This window comes from Bufo bufo, chromosome 5 (genome assembly GCF_905171765.1).
Source record: "Bufo bufo chromosome 5, aBufBuf1.1, whole genome shotgun sequence".
NCBI lineage: Eukaryota > Metazoa > Chordata > Amphibia > Anura > Bufonidae > Bufo > Bufo bufo.
In genome coordinates, this window is record NC_053393.1 from 143,205,023 (window position 1) to 143,227,740 (window position 22,718).

At 42.3% G+C, this 22,718-nt stretch overlaps 1 protein-coding gene across 2 annotated transcripts in view; it reads left to right on the forward strand.

Annotated features, from left to right (window-relative positions):
* NOL4 (nucleolar protein 4) overlaps positions 1 to 22,718 on the forward strand; it is a 321,068-nt gene that overhangs the window by 143,596 nt on the left and 154,754 nt on the right. For both annotated transcript variants that reach the window (XM_040433328.1, XM_040433329.1), the window contains exon 2: positions 10,316 to 10,465. In XM_040433328.1, coding sequence (XP_040289262.1) covers positions 10,316 to 10,465 — 150 coding nt within the window. The remainder of the gene's footprint in view (positions 1 to 10,315; positions 10,466 to 22,718) is intronic.

The following is a 22,718-nucleotide window of genomic DNA, read 5'->3' on the forward strand; positions in this document are numbered from 1 at the left end:
AATCAGTGCACACGCTGTACAGCCCTGATGCTTGCCAGGGCTGTGTAGTACCGATGACTTCCACCGTAGCAAGCATCAGGGCTGTATTCGTGGGGTAAAAAAACACAATTCCATCATTGTTGTTGCCAATTACGGCCGCAATACCAAATTTAGATAATTTTCTTATGTTTAACTACTTTTACAAAAATTAAAAACATTTTCTGAAAAATGTAATTGTGTTGCATCATCATTTTTTCTGTGGGGTGAGCTGTAGTTTTCAGGGGTACAATTTTGAGTAACATGCAACTTTTTGACAATTTTTTTATTAGTTTCTTTGGAGAGGCAAGGTAACCAAACAAATGGCAATTGTGGCATTGGGATTTATTTGTATTTACTGCATTCAGCAAACAGGATTAATAACATGATATTTTAGTAGATTGGACATTTGAGGCGTGGAGGTACCAATTGAGTTTTAACTTTTTTGTTATTGTTATTTTTAATATGATAAATGGTATTTTAATTATTATTTTTGTATATTTTTAAAAACTATTTAACTGATTTTTACTTACCATTGATACGTCTGTATTGCTGCATTTTTACCGGCACAATTTAGGTGTAAAATAGGTGCAGCAGCTTGGCAGGGTGTAATATGTGCCATCACTGATGGTAGGCTTGGGGGCTCCAGATGCCATGGCAGCTAATTGGAGGGGAAGGGGGCAATTAGAGCGAGCCCCTACCCTTTGTATTACTGCTCATATTCTGCGGTCACTACTGGCTGCAGGATCTGAAGGGTTAAATGTCCAGAATCAAAGTTACCTCTGATCTTGAACTCAGCAGGGGGATGTTAGTCAGTTTGTGAGCCCATTCCATACACTCCTGCGTAACTATACATTTACATACAGGGGTTCAGAGGGGTTAAACTAAAGATTTTGATCATTTCCCCCTTTGCCTTTCTTTTCTCAAACTATGCAAAAAGGGGTTATCCAAGACCATAAGACATTTAGGCAAAGGCAGGCAATGTGAAGAATCAATGCTCACCTGTTAAACTCCAGTGCTGCTGCTTCAGTGCACTCCACCACTGCATTGATGATGCCAATCTACCCACTTGACCAGTGCAGCCAATCACTGGCCTCTGCAGTTTCGAGTCATGCATAGCTGAGGCCAGTGATTGGCTGCAGTAGACATGTGTCTAGACAGGCAGGTAATCTCTGCCACCAAATAAACAAAGACTGGCTCGGCGCACTGGAGTGGCGGTGCCAGAATGATGGAAGATCTAACAGGTGAGCATTGGTTTAGTCATTTTATCATTGCCGGACTTTGCACACAGTGTCCCCTGATAAGGTTTATGCTTATTATGCATGGTTTAAAAGACGTTCCACACACTGGCTGGATTTGCTGGAGAAAGTACCGTATATATGAATATTACTGGATATTGTGCACACAGTAGAAATGTCTGGTGCTCTACTGTATTCCTGCGTGTATCTAGTATTCATTGTATGTTTGCTTGGTATTTATACTGAATCTAGCTGATATTGTGCTGTACAGTATGTACTGTATACAGTATCTTGTATTCTTCCGTACATTGATGTTAGCGGAGCAGCTTATAAATACTCAATAAACTCTCCATAGTGTTAATCTAGTGGACCGTTCATGAAATATGCACCAACTGGACCTTGAGATTTTGCTCCTAATACCATATATGCCAGGGGAGAAGATGCTCTGGTCTGTTGGAGACCATGGTGTCCTTCACATCAGTGTTCCATGAGAGAGACATTGCCATAGCAACATCCGCAACTTACATATCGTGCCATAGTAACAGCGATCCGCTCTCGGGATCTAGGGTGGGAAGGACATTACTTTAAAAGTAAGCTATCTGACGTGGCCCTTGCGTCTAGATAATTAAGATTGTTTTGCCTTCACTGTAAAGTGTTTGGCCTTCAGAAAATATCACACAAGAGCTATTATATATAATACATATCTTACAGTGTGACACGGTGCATTCTTCTTAAGAGATGAGCTCAGACTTGGTGGCTGAACATTACAGTTTTTCTTATGCCTGGAGCATTTCAAGATGTTTCCCTGCTGCTATTTCGGCATGATACTACTTTACGCTGTGCAATTTTACTAAAGATCTCCCATAAGGCCTCATGTACACGACCATATCTATTTTGCGGTCCGCAAAGGGTGATGATGATTAAAGGGTTTCTGTCACCAGATTTAACCCTATTAAGCTAGCTGACATTAGCGATGCGCTAATGTCAGCTAAACCTAACTAGCCTATTCCTACTTTTATCCATCCCCCGTTACACCAGAAATCTAACTTTTATAATATGTTAATTATCCTCTAAGAGCAGGGGGGGCGTTGTTCCTGCTCCTAGAGGCTCTGTTTTCCCACCTTTGTCGCCTCCCTCCAAGTCCTGATTGACAGGGCCAGGCAGCGCTCGCATCCGTCTGCCAGCCCTGTGCTCTGGTGAAATCTCACGCCGTTCAGCGTTCGGCGCAGGCACGATGAGGGAAAGACGCGTGCAGGCTGCCAGCTTCCTGACCGCGTCTGCGCCGAATACTGAATGGCGCAAGATTTCACCAGAGCACAGGGGTGGCAGACGGATGCGAGCGCTGCCTGGCCCTGTCAATCAGGACTTGGAGGGAGGCGACAAAGGTAGAAGAACGGAGCCTCTAGGAGCAGGAACAACCCCCCCCCCCCCCCCCCCCGGCTCCTAGAGGCTAATTAGCATATTATAAAAGTTAGATTTCTCGTGTAACGGGGGCATAGATAAAAGTAGGAATAGACTAGTTAGGTTTAGCTGACATTAGCACATCGCTAATGTCAGCTAGCTTAATAGGGTTAAATCTGGTGACAGAAACCCTTTAATCATCATCACCCTTTGCGGACCCCAAAATAGATATGGTCGTGTACATGAGGCGTAACGGGGCATAGATAAAAGTAGGAATAGGCTAGTTAGGTTTAGCTGACATTAGCGCATCGCTAATGTCAGCTAGCTGAAAGGAAACCTGTCACCAGGATTTTGTGCATAGAGCTGGGGACATGGGCTGCTAGATGGCCGCTAGCACATCTGCAATACCCAGTCCCCATAGCTCTCTGCTCTTTTATTGTGTTAAAAAACCTTTTTGATCAATATGCAAATGACCTGATATGAGTCCTGTGTCCAGAGATGAGTCAAGCGGAAAGGAGCCCAGCACCGCCCCGCGTCCTCCGAATCTCCTCCTTGCTGGCTGACGTCACAGAGCTGGAGCACCGAAATCTCGCGATGCGCGAGCTAGCGCATGCGCAGTGTCGGCATCATGTTCATTCCCTGTGCTGGCATCAGCACAGGGAACGAACTACGCATGCGCTAGCTCGCGCATCGCGAGATTTCGGCGCTCCAGCTCTGTGACGTCAGCCAGCAAGGAGGAGATTCGGAGGACGCGGGGCGGTGCTGGGCTCCTTTCCGCTTGACTCATCTCCGGACACAGGACTCATATCAGGTCATTTGCATATTGATCAAAAAGGTTTTTTAACACAATAAAAGAGCAGAGAGCTATGGGGACTGGGTATTGCAGATGTGCTAGCGGGCATCTAGCAGCCCATGTCCCCAGCTCTATGCACAAAATCCTGGTGACAGGTTCCCTTTAATAGGGTTAAATCTGGTGACAGAATCCTTTTAAGTCCGTCCGTAGTATCCATTTTGTGGCCAAATATAGGATATGTTCTTTCTTTTTGGGAAACAGACATACCGGTGCGGAGAGCACTGGGATGATCTGTATGCTCCGTTCCACAAAAGATAGAACATGTCCTACTTTTGGGTTCAAAATGCAGTCCACAGACTCATCCGAATCAATTGGTGAGTGGAAAAAAATTATGGATGCAACATGGATGTCATCCTTATTATGTAGATCCACATTTTGCGGACTGCAAAATACATACAGTCGTGTGCATGAAGCCTTAGACGGTGGAAATATCATATAAATTAGACTCTTTTGTTAGTAGGTATCACTTGAGGGGAGAAGAAACCCAAATAAAAAGCAAAAGTGAAATTACATAGTAATCTATACAAGGGAATTTTATATTCAAGTAGAGATACCTTCCATCACGAATGACAGGTTATATGGCCAATGAATATATTCTGATCTCTTATTTACCCCAATGGTTAACCACTCATTTTTAAGCACCCATTGACTTCCTTCCTCTGCTGTCCATTAGTCAAACTCTTACCCACTCTACAGTTCCTGAGCTGAGTTCTGTCTCTTGTAGCATTTGAATCTGTTTATTAGGCTTGGGCAAAACGATGACCCAAGGGTCACCGATGATTTATGTTCTTCATTGTCTCCCTATAGGCAAAAAAACTTTGCAGAAAGACAGACAATTACAGATTTATTGCAGTCGTAGCAAGGTCACTTACAACTTTTTGTCCATTGGGAAAAATTGAGGTGACATCAGTGTAGTTTGCCTTGCTCTTCCCGTCAAGTCCTAGTCTAAGTGGGCAGTATTCAGTCAAACATACTGATCATCTACACAGGGAAAAAGGTAGAGGGGGCTGGTGGGACATGTACCTCTGGTTCTGAGTGCTGGGTAATGGAAAATACCTAACTACACCTCTGTATCTGCACTATATGGCGTGTTCTCATTTACGTTGGAGGTTCCTACAGATTCCATCGAAAAAAAAAAAAAAAAAAAGTCCTGCATGCAGGTTTTTTCTGGCAGCAAAAAGAATGCCAAAATGGAAACTGAACTGACTATATTGTAGTGTAGTCAGGGGAGTCTGCTTAGCTCAATTTGTCTGTTATGTGCCAAATCCACCACTTCCGTTATTTTCATTATTCTGCTCCTCTAACATAACAAAACAACAGCAATACGATATAAAGCGGTGATGTGAACCTTAACCTTGGTTAGGTCCCTTAACAGACTGTAGGCTGTCATAAACCCAACTACTACAATCTAGTTAACCAATTTTACAGCAATATGATTAAAGGCTGTGGGCACCTTCAGGGCAATTTTTATTGCATTTTTCTTATTTTGGGCTAAAACATTTTTTAAATCGGCCTTTATTAAAGATTTTCATGCCATTAAATATTCTGGTGCTAATGCTCTGCTTATTTAGTAAATTTGAGATTATTGGCAAATACATTTTGTAAAAAATTATTTGGGCCCGTCTGCTAAACGTCAAGGCGATCTCTATTAGACGGGAACCTAACACTAAATCCTACCTGTTATGTGCCATAATGGCCACCATAAAATTCAGGGAGTGCAGGTTCCACATGCACGCTGGGTCCACTCTGCCTTTAGCTGTAATGAGTGTTTATGAGGTCAGGAGAATATAGATAAGGCTTCAAAGAAGCTGTCAGCTGACAGAACTCAATTTTCAATTGAAAATTTTTTACATTTCAATTGAAAAAAATAAATATGATTTTTAGCTCAAAAAGAGTAAAATACAATAAAGAAAATTGCCCCAAAGGTGTTTATAGCCTTTAAGCAACGTACACGTAATCTGTAATACTATGCATAGAACATGGATCGGGTGACGACCAGAGACAATTGTCTCCAGATTTGTGTACTTTGGACCAAGATTGTGTATGCCCTAAGTTTCTCCGTACGGACCAAAGGTCAATTGGTGTTGTGAGTAGCACCATTTATTACTATGGGTCTCCGTGCAGTTCATTGTACAGAGCACAGACCTCAATTACATTCATGTGAATTAGCCCTGAGGGGGGAAGGGAAGAGTTGTAAGTTTTACGGCAGTAACTATACCGATTTAAGGCTATACCTACAATTCACACCCATTTCTAATGGGGGGCTTTGAAATGGAGCACGTCCTTTTGTTTGTGAATTCAGTCGAACTTTAGAGGAAAGCAGTTTCATTAAAATATCTGCTAATTCTTGAAGTTCAGTGCAGATATAGTTCTGTCTGCTGTTGTCCACAGATCATACATACATTGTATATACTACAGTGTCCACAAATCACTCTCAATAAAAAGGTCAAAAGAGTACATAACTTAATAATAACCCCAGGCAATGAGAGAGACGGAAAGGAAATTACCTAATAAAACCATCAAAAGAAAATTATGTTATTTCATTGATTAAATCAAGTTATTTTGCTACTACAGATGTGGATGTTAACCTAGTTTTATCTCGACATACCATGAACATATGGATATTATATCTTTTTTCAGCTATCTGATTTTTATTGACAATTTCAATAGAAATTCAAGAAAAGGAACATTGTATAAACACATAGATCCAGTAAACAATATCAATGTAGCAAATTCTAGACAAACAATCCCAAGTCAGCCTCGAAGTCAAGTTAAAATTGCCAGAGACCAACATACCCTCAAATCAATCGGCAAGCTTACCCTGGTCCTGGTTAGGGAGATAAAAGTTAGATACAGCGAATAATCTCTCATAAATACAAAGTTTCAAGAAGGCATAGCAACCATGAGGGTCAGCGTCAAAACAACAGAGGCCAGAAGAGACTTAGGAATCCCTATGCTAGCCTCTTTGAACTCTGAACTGGTGCTATGGAACCGTTGAGTATAATATTCATGGCGGAAAGTAGGGATATGGTTAGACCTAAAGTGTGTTTCCTTCAGTAAAAAGTAGGTAAAAACGTTTATGCATATGATGTAAGATTTGTGAACCTTTCTCCCGAACATTAAGTGAGCAAAACTGAAGGGCAGGGTTGTAAGAAATAGGTTGGCAAAAAAAAGGAGAGAAAAGCGAAAATGAAGAGGAAGAGCAGTGGAAGCAAAGCTCCACGACCCCTGGCTACAGAGTACAGAGGTGAGAAGAAAGTAAGATGTAGTGTCATTGTCAAAACCACCTAAATGGAGATCTGATTGAAAGGAGGAGCATATCCCCTCCCCCAGCCATGCCCCATGCCTAAAAGAGTAAGGAAGCCCAAGAGAAAGGCAAAAGGAAATGTAAGAAAAGAAGAAGTATAGGAAAAAGAAGTCAATAGCAGATACAGAAAGAGTTGGAAGACACATTATGGCAATTCCCTAAAGTGACTTAAAGAGCACCCAACAGGCAATATATAAATCTGAGCATGTCTAAACCATGGGGGAGCTAAAACAGAGAAACTAAGAAAACTGTAATAAGTGCATCCAATGAGGGCCAAGGATCCAGCTCCATGGGCGGAACACTTAAGGAAGGGAAAGTGATTGGAAACTGGGTTAAATGGTATGTTGAAGGGAACCAGATCTCCTATCCATAGCCCCACAGCCTCCACCACTAATAATCCCAGATATTTATCTAACAGTGCCTAGGTAAATTAACATAGACCCTACAGAGTCAAACATAACAACATATGTGTACAGTAGGATCAGTGCAGCATTGAACACAGCCACATAGTCCAAACCAGTCCTGGCGGTAAAACTGGGGACCCAGAGGTGATCATGGAGCAAACTTGAGGTGCACTGTAGGCAATGTTCGTGTTCACAAGGTAGGAGCACCTTCATCTGGTGGTTGTTGCAGACCCTGGTGGCTATCTGCAAATATAGGAGTCAAAGATCTTCATCTTTGGCAGACAGCCTTCTGAGGGGGTGGTAGCAGCCTTGTGATCTGAGGGGCGGTAGGGGCCAAGTCAGCCAGAAAGGGTAGAATATGGAGAATTGTAGAAATGAGCTTTATGGGCATCTGGGGTCAAAGGCGAGTTTTCTTATGCATGAAGACAGGTAGTTTGGGCTATTGTAGGCTATTGAACAGGCATGAGGCCGACCAAGAGATGAGAGCTTTCACAGAACACGTCTGCTCCACACCATGTCCAGACCCTGCCCACTGGATATTATATTTTAATGGAAAAATAATGTGAGCAGATATGAAAAATATATATAATTACACTGCACAGTGCACTATAGACTATGTGCATGTGATGATGAGACATATTTATGAATGCAAGAAATATGTGAGATCATTGCCTTTTATGCATTTTCATCATTTTCCCAAATTATTGATTATTTTTTTCCTGTTTCTCGTTTTATAATATAAGGCTTCAGTCCAACTATCCCGATCCCAAGTTAACCCAAGCTGGGTCTTGGCCTCACTTAACAGGACCGTGGGTGGAGAATAGAGTGATACATTGGAATAGAGCTATACATTGGGGGGGACTGATGCTGAATCCTGTTTTAATTATGTTAAAATGGACACTACCCCTATATGATTAGACATCGTATTGGAATTGCAGCAAGGCATTAAATGCCAATTATAGCTACATTGTCGAGCTCTATAATAGACATGCATAGCATCAGGATAAACATACATACTGTATACTGTAGCTCTATAATAGACATGCATAGGGTCAGGATAAAACCTACATATAGCTCTATAATATACATGCATAGCGTCAGGATAAACCTACATAAACCGTAGCTCTATAATATACATGCATTGAGTCAGGATAAACATACATATAGCTCTATAATAGACATGCTTAGGGTCAGGATAAACCTACATATATCTCTATAATAGACATGCATAGGGTCAGGATAAACATACATATAGCTCTATAATAGACATGCATAGGGTCAGGATAAAACATACATATAGCTCTATAATAGACATGCTTAGGGTCAGGATAAACATACATATAGCTCTATAATAGAGATGCATAGGGTCAGGATAAACATACATATATCTCTATAATAGACATGCATAGCATCAGGATAAAACCTACATATAGCTCTATAATAGACATGCATAGCGTCAGGATAAACCTACATAAACCGTAGCTCTATAATATACATGCATTGAGTCAGGATAAACATACATATAGCTCTATAATAGACATGCATAGGGTCAGGATAAAACATACATATAGCTCTATAATAGACATGCATAGCGTCAGGATAAACCTACATAAACCGTAGCTCTATAATATACATGCATTGAGTCAGGATAAACATACATATAGCTCTATAATAGACATGCATAGGGTCAGGATAAAACATACATATATCTCTATAATAGACATGCATAGGGTCAGGATAAACATACATATAGCTCTATAATAGACATGCATAGGGTCAGGATAAAACATACATATAGCTCTATAATAGACATGCTTAGGGTCAGGATAAACATACATATAGCTCTATAATAGAGATGCATAGGGTCAGGATAAACATACATATATCTCTATAATAGACATGCATAGCATCAGGATAAAACCTACATATAGCTCTATAATAGACATGCATAGCGTCAGGATAAAACATACATATAGCTCTATAATAGACATGCATAGGGTCAGGATAAACATACATATATCTCTATAATAGACATGCTTAGGGTCCGGATAAACATACATATATCTCTATAATAGACATGCATAGGGTCAGGATAAAACATACATATAGCTCTATAATAGACATGCTTAGGGTCAGGATAAACCTACATATACTGTAGCTCTATAATATCCATTCATAGGGCAATATAAAACCTATGTTATAACTACGTATAATATAGTACAAGCTGTGGTTCACACATATACTTTGTATATGCTTCTGTGCGCTGCTGCTCTGTTCAGCCCTATGGGGCTGTCACTTGTGCTCAGCTATCCCCTGCAGCCCCACGAAGCTGAAAGGTAGTGGAGAACATGCATGTGTGTCTGCCGCTCCATTCAAATAGAGGAACACATGCCCCTGTTCTAGTGATTGTCAGGGGTCCAATCGGTCGGACCCCTTCCGGTCAGACATATCCTCTATCCTGTGGGTAAGGGATACATTCTTGTAATGGGACAACCCCTTTAACACTTGATATATAATCTCATGATGCTGATAAAGATGTAATAAATTTGTGGATTGATAGGTTATTTTGCTTGAAGCATAATTGTGATTTTAAAATTCCTTGGTTAAATTTATGAATACTTTTTTCGACTTTGTTTTACATATATTTTGCTTTAGTTTGTGTTTGTACTGTTTTACAGTGGTTTCATTCCTTTTTTCATTATTATACAAATTACGCTGCTTACCTTTGGAAACAGTAGATTATCTAAACTTTGCTGTTCTTCTTTATATTTTTGCAGTTGATGCAAGATAGGTTTTGGAGGCACCCTCATCATTCAGATGTTTTAGGGGTTTAGCTTTGTTCAGTCTCCGAATTTTAATAAAAATTTAGTTAAAAGTTCAAGAATTTCTGTTCCATTTGTTCCTCTGCTCAGTTTGGTCTTTGCTGTGAGAGCAGCTTGCAGATAAGCAGACATTATATACATATGTGAATGGTTTCCTATCTAACCCTCGTTCAGTCAATAGCATATGATTTAACTGAAGTGTATTGTTATTTTTATTGTGCCTTACGACCTTGCATATTCCTCCTGCTGATCCTTCACCTCTCTTTCTGTCTTAGGATGGCGTGGGCATTGAGGAAAAGTTGTCCTTGAGGAGAGTGGCGGTAGTGGAAGATTTCTTTGACATTATTTATTCAATGCATGTGGAAACAGGACCTAATGGAGAACAGATTAGGAAGCACGCTGGCCAGAAGAGGACCTATAAGGCTGTAAGTGGATATCTTGTTCCTTTTGTGTTTCTCGTTAAGGAATTGTGATTAAAGAGGACCTCACCACTCCTGAGATGTCTATTTTGGTAAAACTTCATATGCAACTTGATATGACAATTCTGGAACATTTCTTTTTATAACTCTATGTTTTGCTGTTCCTCTTCCATTCTTGGTAGAAATTTATGGATAAAGGCTTAGTTGGGAGTTACCAGTTGGGGGCGCGTCCCAGTCTAATATTGTCCGATCAGTGCTGCCAGTGGCAAACTGTGCAGGGACACATCCATTACTGGTAACACCCAACTGTACCATAATCCATAAACTTCTGGCAAGAATAGAAGAGGAATGGCAAAACATAGAGTTATAAGAAATAATTCTCCAGAATGGTTATTCCATGGGGATGCAAGTAGCTACTAAAGCCGACAAGTCAAGAGAGGTGACAGGTCCTCTTTAAGGTTGTGAGAATTTACACCAAGAATGGTTGATAAAGTAGTCGTCATCCAGATAAGATAAAAGGCCACCACAGGGAAAATAAAATTTCTAGTAGCTGACACTTCACACATATAACAAAAAGGAAAAAGTCAAACTGCCTGTTTACACTAGAGAAGTGTGAAAGAATAGAACCTGATGCTGCCTCAATGAAATCTGCAGGATCTCCGACAATCTAATGGTATGGGTGCCACCTGACTGTCCTCCAGTGGCCAGATTTTGAAGAAAACGAGGATCAGCATGTTGGGCTTTAGTAGGTTCAATCTTTTTGTCCTTCCAGAAGATAAGCTGCTGCCAAAGGTGTCTGGTCAAGGCTTTTCTCCCAACCCTCATGTGGCAGCTGTTTTGTGTGTATTGCCATCCTTATATACCGTACCATAGCCTCACAAGACTGAGGACCAGACTGAGGATCCTTTCTACTCTGCTCCATTTAGACTGCAGTTTAGAATCACAATTTTTTTTTTTACTGAATGAATGAATCAAGTTCCTGGACATCCCTAACCTGTATCTCTGTAGACCTGAACTCCACCTCATGCCAGATTCACAGCTGGAGAACCCCAAATGTGTTTGCATCTACCTTATACCTGTTTATAGTAATAACCCTCTATCAGTGGTAGTTCTTTAAAATGAAAGGGGTTGTTAGGATTCGGCCACATAGGTAGGTCTTCCGATGCAGTTGTGAAAGCCAAAATCAAAAGTGGATCATGAAAGGATGCACTTCTGATTCACTGCAATGTTCATTCAGCAGAAGTTTGCACCCTAAAAACAGATCTCCTGAATTGTGACTAAGGAGAGCATTGTTTGGATGTACTGTATCTAGTACCGCCATAGATGAGGAGAAATGTCACGGCGTAGAACCATGCATTCCTCACACCAGTGGATGCAATAGATCTAAATAAAGACATGAACTTACCTGTTTGTTTTTGGATTTACTTTTTCACACTTATGGAGATCCCCTTTAATTTTTTGAATGTGGAAAATGTACAGATCAAGAAATTAAAATGGAAAATGAACAGCTCCTTTAACAGCTCAAATTGTGTTTTGCATTTGTACCGAGGAGTCATCCACCGAAATGGATTCTTTTCAGCAGCTGAAGACAATACATTGTAGTTTACCGATTTCTATTCTTTGAACTTTAATCTTCTTGTAATTTAATTATCTATTGTTGTGAAATGATTCGGTGTGACTGCATAATGAGTCTTCAGTTTTCTCTTGAGCTGATCTGAAGAGCTCAGATCTGACTAAAACGCTCATGATGTATCCTGCAGGAATATCGGGGTACATGTATTATCCTGCACACCTGAGCATGGGATATCACGTACGTTCACCATGGCAGTTGTGCCAACACATTATTCCCAGTGCTGTAAAGCAGCACCTATTTAAATGCTTGCTATTTACAGGTGTTGTATTACAATAGCGGGCTGTCTGTCGGCAATATACCCCTGCTCTTGTGAAAATTCCCCAAGGAAATAATTACAGCTTTGGACATCTGCCAGTAACAACAACTAACAAACTGAAATTTAACCTGAACCAGGGGAGCTCCTGTGATACCATTCTGTAACTTATTGTAATGTTATGTGCCTGGTGAGCCAGGACGTCTGCGGGAATAATTAGCACTTGTGAATTTAAAAATGATATTCCAGCATCAAGGGCCATGTAGAAGGGGGAGTTCATGGAAAACTTTTTGGGGAAAAAATAACATTGATCAATTTATGCTGTAGTGTGATACCAAAAGGATATGTTTCACTATCAGGTTTTAATTAGCAGAATAAAACATTTCGGTGACACACTCCCTTTAAATGATCAAGCAAAACATGGGTCACTTTTGCGAGAACATATGATTGTTGAATCAGCGGCATCATATGTATAACTGTACAGTCAAATGGAAACAGTCGGCACTCCTCTCCGGAATCGTGGTGCTCGCGTCCAACCGCCACTCCACTCCTGGTTCAAAGTAACTCTGCTTTATTCAAGCATGGAGGAGACACAGCGCAGAAGCGACACGTGTTTCGGCTCAAATGCGAGCCTTTTTCAAGCATAGTAAATCTCAACAAGAAACACATTTAAATAGTGCGCCATCACCGGCGTCAAACGGAAAAAACAGAAAAAATGACAAGATTGGATGCCCTTGAGCTATGTGTAGCCTGTATGAGATTTATATCTCAGGGTAATTATTTTAATATTAGTGGATGTTGCTTTTTTGTATCTCATGCTGTCTGCTGACTTTTTCTTTTTCCCACAGCGTATTCTATTTAAAGCTACAAGATCAAATTAATGTCTATCAGCATTGTAACTATGTTGCAAAAATGTTTGTAATTGTTGCGCTTGATGTTTTGTGTATTTCTGCTTCTATGGTGATGTGACGTCAGCACGTTTGACGCCGGTGATGGCGCACTATTTAAATGTGTTTCTTGTTGAGATTTACTATGCTTGAAAAAGGCTCGCATTCGAGCCGAAACACGTGTCGCTTCTGCGCTGTCTCTCCTCCATTCTTGAATAAAGCAGAGTTACTTTGAACCAGGAGTGGAGTGCCGGTCTTTCTTTTTGAAATATAACTGTACAGTGATAATTCATTTAGATTTTTTTTTCATTTTATAAAGCACACTTTTCCCCCGAAAAAGTAAGTGTGTGTGGCGGGGTAATGGCAGTGCGTCTTATAAAGCGAATACTAATGAGCGCTTTAATTATGGGAGTGCTCATTAGTACAGTAGGATTGGAGAGAAGTGAGTGTAGCACTGCTAGTGCCGATGGAGGGTCTGATCTGAGGTCTGATGAAGATTAGGGGTCTGATTTGGGGGTCTGATAAAGATTGGGAGTCTGGCCTGAGGCCTGATGGAGATTGGGGGTCTGATGAAGATTGGGGGTCTGGCTTGAGGTCTGATGAAGATTGGGGGTCTGATGTGAGGTCTGATGAAGATTGGGGGTCTGATCTGAGGTCTGATAGGTCAGCAGTATCTGATCATTGGGAGTCTGACAGTAGCGCTGCAGCCTTCTATTAGCTTACCTTGCATAGTACAGGTGTACATTGTATAATGGCTGTGCTTGGTATCGCAGCTCAGGCGGCTGAGCTGCACCTAGGCTACGTGACTGACGAATGTGATGTAGGCCATGGCGCTACTGCGAGCACCGATGCCTTCTCAAACAGCTGATCGGCGAATGTCCTGGGTGTCGGACCTCCCACCGATCAGATACATCATCAGTTCAAGAATCTCAGAAAACCCTTTTAAAGTGCTCTCTGGGAACGCCGCTTTCTTTACATGAGTTCTTGATGCTTTTCATCATTACTTGGCAGGTTACAGTGTACATACAATATAAGGCTACATGCCCCCCATGGCCGTATTGCAGCCCGCATACACCGGAACGGAGGCATGGATTGAAACCCCACGGAAGCACTACAGAGTGCTTCCATGGTGTTTCTGGCCGCGCCTCCACACCGCAGAAAAGTAGCGCATGTACTACTTTTTTGCGGCGCGGACCGTCGGATGTGGATCGCGGACCCCATTCAAGTGAACGGGTCCGTGATCCGCATGCAGCTGCCCCACGGTCTGTGCCCATGCATTGCAGACCGCAATTTGAGGTCCACAGCACGGGCACGGAGCCCTAACGTTCGTGTGCATGTAGCCTAAAAGTGATTCAGATTACAAACTGGTGACAGGTTTGAGTATGGGCCCATATCATGAGCCTCACCTGCATATAAAATGCAATACTTAGTATCCCCCTCAGGCCCTTGAACTTCATCTGCTCACGGAAACCATTTCTCATCTATATTTATAGTGGATCTCCAGAGAAAAACTAAAGTTCAGAAAAAGCCAGGGTCTGAATAGTTAAATTATCTGTGCTAGGAGCTAACTGCTGCCGCTGTGCCCATTGTACTCTGCCCCCCCCACACACACTTTTTGTTTTTCTCCCTACCCCAGTCTCCTCTTCTCTGTCTTGCTTCCTCTTTCCATTACTATAATATTCTTACCTCTTAACTCATTATCACTATGACTCCTTCTTCTCATGGAATCTTCGATTGGATAGGACAGACTGTCCTCCGTCTCAGGTTTGTCCTCAATTTTTATACCCAGCCTGCATTACTGGAAGCAGACTATTAGGGAGGGGACTTCATTAAACCTCCTTGTACACCATTTATTCAGCGGCAGAAGCAGGGCTATTTTGTGATACATTGGAGTGTAGGAGAAGGTTAAACATTGACTGACAGCACAGAATGTCGCCACGCATTGCCGTCCTTATCTGCATGCAGTTTAATGATGGCTCAACAATACACCTGCTGTGGATAAGGAGGTATGAACAACACAAGAACAATAAGGAGCCCAAGACATGACAGCTGTTGCACGTCTCAAATTCTGCTCCCTCCTGAATTTCTGGTAGATTGCACGCAAGTTCTTCTTCACTACTAAGGTGCTTCTCATCAGGTACAGTAATAGACTTGTATGAAACAGTTTACAGGTAGAATGTAAAATTAATAAAAAAATAAAAAAAAGAAAACAAAAACCACAAAGAAAAATGGGAAGAGAAAGTTCTCTTTTACGTTGAAATGGTGTCTTATCGGCGCTGCTGATCTCCGTGTGAAGTGGGTTCAATTCACATTAAACAGTGCTTATTCCTTGGAGGTGATCGCACTGCCAGGTACAAGTAAAGGCTTCTACGCTAGGTCCGATTATATCAGGATCTTCTATGCAACCGAACATCCGAGTTCCAACAGGGATGGTCTCGTCACAAACGATCCTTCTGTGGAGGTTAGAGTTTCGTGCACATCCGGATCTATGAGTGTGGATGTTTGCTCAATGCTTGTTTATCCATCTCTTTTGCCAGTATAATAAAACCTTTTAAAGATTTGATTTGTGGCGGAACTTTACTATGTGCACGAAACTCTAACCTCAACAGAAGGATCGTTTGTGACGAAACTATCCCTGTTGGAACTCATATGTTCGGTTGCATAGAAGAGCCTGATATAATAGGACCTCGCTTAGAAGCCTTTACTTGCACCTGGCAGCGCGATCACCTCCATGGAATAGACACACGTGGAATGTGTATCAGGCCATTGCTGCGGTACAACCACTCCCAACTGCAGAACTGTGGTACTATTGCTCCTGTTAGCTCTGAGTATCCAGGGTATGTTTCCTACTACTGGGATTGTATGTCAATTATATATCCTATGACAAAATGAGCACTGGGACACCCTTTAACTTATTTCATATTTTATATAGTGCTGACATATTCCAGACTATCATCTCTCTGTCCCCAGTGGGGCTCACAATCTAAATTAAATTGTCTTTGAATTGTTTGAAGAAACTAGAGTACCATGGAAACACAGGAAGAACACATAAACCCTATGCAGATGTTGTCCTTGGTTAGATTTGAACCTAGGACCCCAGCACTTCAAAGTTCCAGTGCTAACCACTGAGCCACCCACCTTGATGCCTATATTTAAGGCTGAAAGTGACACTTTACAGCTTAAAGGGAACCTGTCACCTCTACTATGCTACCCTCACTGAGCGTTTCTAAATGTTCATTGTGTTACCCTAAACATATGAATTACACTTTTAATTTCCTTTGCAGACAAATCAGTATAAATAAGTATAAAGCATTTTTGTACTTCCTGCCTTTTATGCAAATTAACATAAAAGAGTCATATCTTACTTGTGTGACCAGAGAAGAGTCAGATTTTCAAGCTCTGACTCATCTCAGGTTAATTTGCATATGTATCAAATCAGTTTTTTTTTACACAATAAAAGCGCACAGAGCTATGGGGACTGGGTATTGCGGATGTGCTAGCGGCCATCTAGCAACCCATGTCCTCAGCTCTATACCCAAAATCCAGGTGACAGGTTCCCTTTAAGTCCTTTATTCTCGGAATCGGTACTACAACTGCACAGTAAATCAGCTTGTACTGTGTGAATCCAACCTTTGTTTCCAGTGGAACCGGGTGTTTAATTTGTGCTGCAGTTTTAAAACACTGGTACTTCGTGCAGCTACACATGTATCGTACTGCATGCCTTTCTGGACAAGATTGAATAGAGTATCATACAATATACAGGATTAGCACATTTAGCAATATTATTCTGGTAGAAAAGTGCACGGGCCACGAAGGATGTGGACAGCACACAGTATATCCGTTCTGTGGCACCTGTCCCATTCTTGTCCGCATTATGGACAAGGATAGGACAGTTCTATAGAGGGCCAGACATAGCGCACATAGCTTGTGTCTGTGTTTTGCATATCCGCAATTTGTGGACCGCAAAAATGGCTATGGCCGTGTGCATAAGCCCTTAGACTTTAACAGGGTCATTTATTAAACAGAAATATGCCTATATTAGGTGTATGTCTGGCGCAGATTGTGGAGCAAAGGTCCTTTGCACAGCAATCATGCGACTTTTCCTCACTCACACCAGGTCTAAAAAAGTGGGTGTGACGTAGGTGGGGTCATTTATCATATTCTATTATCTGTCTTACATTTAGAATCAGCGGTGGATAGATCGCCAGCGCAGGGCCTTATTAAGGTCGGCGTCTAAAATGCCGTTCTTAATAAACGTGCAGCTAAGTGTTAATTTTTCCATTTAAAACACCACATTTTTAAAATAAAATAGCACGTCAACCCTTTGTTGGGGGGATCCCAGGACATTTGGCAATTGTGAGCATACATTATGAACTAGAAACATTTACAGAATAAGGCTACCTTAAAACTTAAAGGGATCGTTCAGTTTCCTATATTGATGAACTATTCTCAGGATAGGTCATCAATATCAGATCGGCGAAGGCCCAACTCCCTGCACCTCGGCTGATCAGCTGATTGAAGAGAATGCAATGCTGCGGTGAGCACTGCGTCCTCTTCACTGTTTACCTGCTCGCTTTCGGCAATGCAGCAGTGAGCAGTGTGATTACAGATCCTCCATCCTATTCGCTTCAATGGGAAAGAGAAATTGTAGTTACACTTCGTCCCATTCAAGTGAATGGGGTAGAGGAGCTGTAATCACACTGATCGCCACTGCAATGTTGACGGAGAGCAGAGTGAAAAGAATGCAGTGCTTGGGCAAGAGCTGCGTTCTCTTCAAACAGCTAATTGGCGTGGGTGCTGGGAGTTGGCCCCCTTCTAATCTGATATTGATGACATATCCTGAGGACAGGTCATCGATATAGGAAACCGGAATACCCCTTTAATAAACATACATTGATTCACTGTAAACTTTGATATTTTAATACCGATTAAAAAAATATATATATTTATTAAAGGATACGCTTTAGAGAGCCTTATTCTGTGCATTTTTCTGTCTGTGTGCTACCCTGACAGATTCCAGCTACTTGGATTATCTTGGTGCCCCTGCATATTGTACATTATAAATTAAAAGAAAAACATTTTGCGGTACCTTACTGCTGAACTCAACCATGATTGATGGAATTTTCAGGCCTGAAGCCTGAAGAGAGGTTCTCGTGACATTCTATTGCTGAGTGGGCTCCCCCGTTACTAGTGCCCCAAACAAAAAGTGCCCCTACTAACAGTGCCTGCCATAAAATGCTTTAGGCTCCATTCACACGTCCGCAAAATGTGTCCGCATCCTTTCCGCAATTTTGCGGAAAGGGTGCGGACCCATTTATTCTCTATGGGGACGGAATGTGCTGTCCGCATCCACATTTGCGGATCCGCACTTCCGCATCCGTGCTTCCGTTTCTGCAAAAAAATAGAACATGTCCTATTCTTGTCCGCAATTGCGGACAAGAACAGGCATATTCTATTATGTCGGCAATGTGCGGTCCGCAAAATGCGGAACGCACATTGCCGCTTTCCGTGTTTTGCGGATCCGTGACTCCATGTATCCGCAAAACACATTGCGGACGTGTGAATGGAGCCTTACAGTGTGCCTTAGACAACGAGCCCCTCCATACACAGCACCCTATCTTGAGGGTGCCCTCATACAGAACATCCAAGCCAGAGTCCTCCAGCATTGCAAAAAAATGGTATGTCAATGGTCAATAAGTCGCTAATTGCCACAACCAAAATGAATTCCTGACTTTGCAGGAGATTTATTCTGTTTTCAGTATTCAGTGAAATTTCCCCTATATAAATGTTAGGTACAGGTTGTTAACAGTAAACAGCAGAGTGTGAATGTACACCTACATTGCACCTTTAGTAGAAGGGCCAGGTGATTTCTCAACATGAAGGAGACTGGTAAAGAGGTGTAATGTTTGGAAAGCGGGTGCCGCTGTATTTGTGGCTGCGCACTGCTTTGTGTAGGATTGCCCTGGACAGTTTTGTTGGGACTCAATAGACACATGCATTCACCAGATGTCAAAGACTGAGAACAGAATGTCTATGCTGCTCATATACTGTATATGTAGTGCTGCCCTATAATCATCCCTTTACAGGTCAATACAGCCTTGAAGACATCCTTTCAACCAACATAGTTCCTTGCTCTATTTAATTGCATCCCATTTGCTGTTATCCATTTCTGTGCACTTTCTGCTATGAGAAGACTGGATGACAAAATCCACATCAAAATGCAGACGCTGTCTTGTCTTTGTTAGGTCAAATGTATCAATCACTTACTTGCACTTGGATAAATTGTACTACTTTTGCATGATCTAACTGTACTTTCCACCCCAAAATGACCTACATGACATTTCTGTACCAATTTAACATTCTAATTATTCTCCTAGCCTTAAAGTTAACTCAGTTCTCACTTCCTGAATATTTCACTTTCTTGCTTGGAGAGTGTTAATGAGCGGTTCAGCTGTAAAGCGCGCTGTACACTGAGCTCCATTACTACATGCAGACTGTGCCGTTAAAGGGTATATAAAATTAAGGTGGCCATACATATTTGATGAACATCTGTTGAACCCACCAATTTGGGCAGGACTGGCTAATCATTTTGACTCCCCCTGACAGCAGATGCTACGGGAAAATGATCAGGCACTTGAAATTCAACATGCTCTGATGGAAACGTAGCTAGAAGGGATACGCATGTTAAAACATTCTCCTCCTTCTACAGGACAATGTTGATAAAACAAGAATCCACTTTGAAGAAATCTTTTGACAGGTGGAGAGAGGACATCCCAGAACTAGAGGATCAACATCTCAAGAAGTTGGGTTGTACATGGCGATCCTCTCTAATTAGTGCCAGGCACCAATTGATACAGAAGTACAGTCGTGGCCAAAAGTTTTGAGAATTACATAAATATTGTAAATTGGAAAAGTTGCTGCTTAAGTTTTTATAATAGCAATTTGCATATACTCCAGAATGTTATGAAGAGTGATCAGATGAATTGCATAGTCCTTCTTTGCCGTGAAAATTAACTTAATCCCAAAAAAAACTTTCCACTGCATTTCATTGCTGTCATTAAAGGACCTTCTGAGATCATTTCAGTAATCGTCTTGTTAACTCAGGTGAGAATGTTGACAAGCACAAGGCTGGAGATCATTATGTCAGGCTGATTGGGTTAAAATGGCAGACTTGACATGTTAAAAAGAGGGTGATGCTTGAAATCATTAGTCTTCCATTGTTAACCATGGTGACCTGCAAAGAAACGCGTGAAGCCATCATTGCGTTGCATAAAAATGGCTTCACAGGCAAGGATATTGTGGCTACTAAGATTGCACCTCAATCAACAATTTATAGGATCATCAAGAACTTCAAGGAAGTAGATCGTGCAAAGGACCCCGTTGCTAGAATTAGGACCAAGTGCAGATCCAAGAAAGTCCACCAAGCGCCAGGATCGTCTCCTAAAGAGGATTCAGCTGCGGGATCGGAGTGCCACCAGTGCAGAGCTTGCTCAGGAATGGCAGCAGGCAGGTGTGAGCGCATCTGCACAGTGAGGTGAAGACTTTTGGAAGATGGACTGGTGTCAAGAAGGGCAGCAAAGAAGCCACTTCTCTCCAAAAAAAACATCAGGGACAGATTGATCTTCTGCAGAAAGTATGGTGAATGGACTGCTGAGAACTGAGGCAAAGTCATATTCTCAGATGAAGCCTCTTTCTGATTGTTTGGGGCATCTGGAAAAAGGCTTGTCCGGAGAAGAAAAGGTGAGCGCTACCATCAGTCCTGTGTCATGCCAACAGTAAAGCATCCTGAGACCATTCATGTGTGGGGTTGCTTCTCATCCAAGGGAGTGGGCTCACTCACAATTTTGCCCAAAAACACAGCCATGAATAAAGAATGGTACCAAAACACCCTCCAACAGCAACTTCTTCCAACAATCCAACAACAGTTTGGTGATAAACAATGCATTTTCCAGCACGATGGAGCACCGTGCCATAAGGCAAAAGTGATAACTAAGTGGCTCGGGGACCAAAACTTTGACATTTTGGGTCCATGGCCTGGAAGCTCCCCAGATCTTAATCCCATTGAGAACTTGTGGTCAATCCTCAAGAGGCGGGTGGACAAGTGTTAAGGCTGGCCGCAGGCTAGCCTGGATTTGTGGGAGGGGCCGGTACCTGTCTTAAGCAGTCCGGCTCTCCCAGGCAGCACGTCGGCATTCGGACGTCTGCTACTTCCGGGTGTGACGTCATCAGCAAGCGTCCTGCACGAGTCGGATCTCAGAGAAGCCGGGTGTACCTTTCCCTTCTGTCTGCAAGCTGTTCAGATCGTTTTCCAAGATAACTGGTTTGTTTGGGGAGTGTGGCAACGTGGGGGAGGGTAGGAGGGTGTGTAGAGAGGGGGAAGTGTGCCGGAGGATCGCTTCTCCTCACTGCGTTCAGGCACATGCAATTCAAGTTTTGGCACCAGGGGGCAGCATTGTCACATAGTTGGAGCTCATTGCCTGTTCAGCACTCTCAGCATAACCTGTATCTAAGTTCATACAGGGGCTGCGAGTCATCTGGGCTCAGCAGGTTAAACTCTGGCAGCTGGGTCCTGGTGCCATTACTGGGTTGATTACTTACAAGGTTGCTGCTTGTGCACATGTTTGACACTCATCACATACACTACATACATACCTTAGACACATAGTTCGCACATCAGGCAGTTTGACGAAAAAAAAAAAAAAAAAGGGTACAAGTGGATTGTTAAATAAAGTAAAAAAAAAAAAAAAAAAAAGAGTGGGTTGTTCAAATAAAGAAAAAAAAAAATTTTTTTTGGGGAACCTTTATCCACCAAGCTTTATCCATACACCTCTAGCATAGGTACATCCGCCAATACAGCTACACGCTCGCACGACATACACATCCCGTTTCATCTCGTAGACTAGTGTCATACGTCATACGGTCTGTTTTCCACAAATCCTATACTTACATACATCACCTACCACGTCTGTAGGTTCGTTAGCCCGCAGTATTCGTTTTTAATTAATCTGCCACGTCACAGATTCACACAAACTCGGGCTCGCTTCATACGTCAGTGGAAACGACTATCATACTCCCTGTCAGCCTCGAAGGCTTTTCGTTCAATCGTTTCACGCTGCTGGGGGGGGGGGGGGGGGGAAGGGGAGGGGCTTAGATTCTGTCATCTTGTCTGTCAGCTTACGGGCAGCAGGTTGTAGTGAATGTGCAGGCACTAGACCAGCTGCTGCGGCTTCATCCGGTTCAGCCGTTCCGTACATTCCTGGTGGAAGGGTTTTCACGGGGGTTTCACACTGGGCTCATCACCTTGCCCCAGCAGACTCATGAATGCCCCAACTTGCAGTCGGCTTCTAAACATGCTGGTCTGGTGGATTCACTCTTGGCAGTTGAGCTGGACAAGGGTTTCATCATTGGTCCTTTCCAGTCCCCTCCTTTCTGCACTTGGAGGGTGAGCCCGGTGGGGGTGGTGCAGGGAAAATATTCCAATAAATG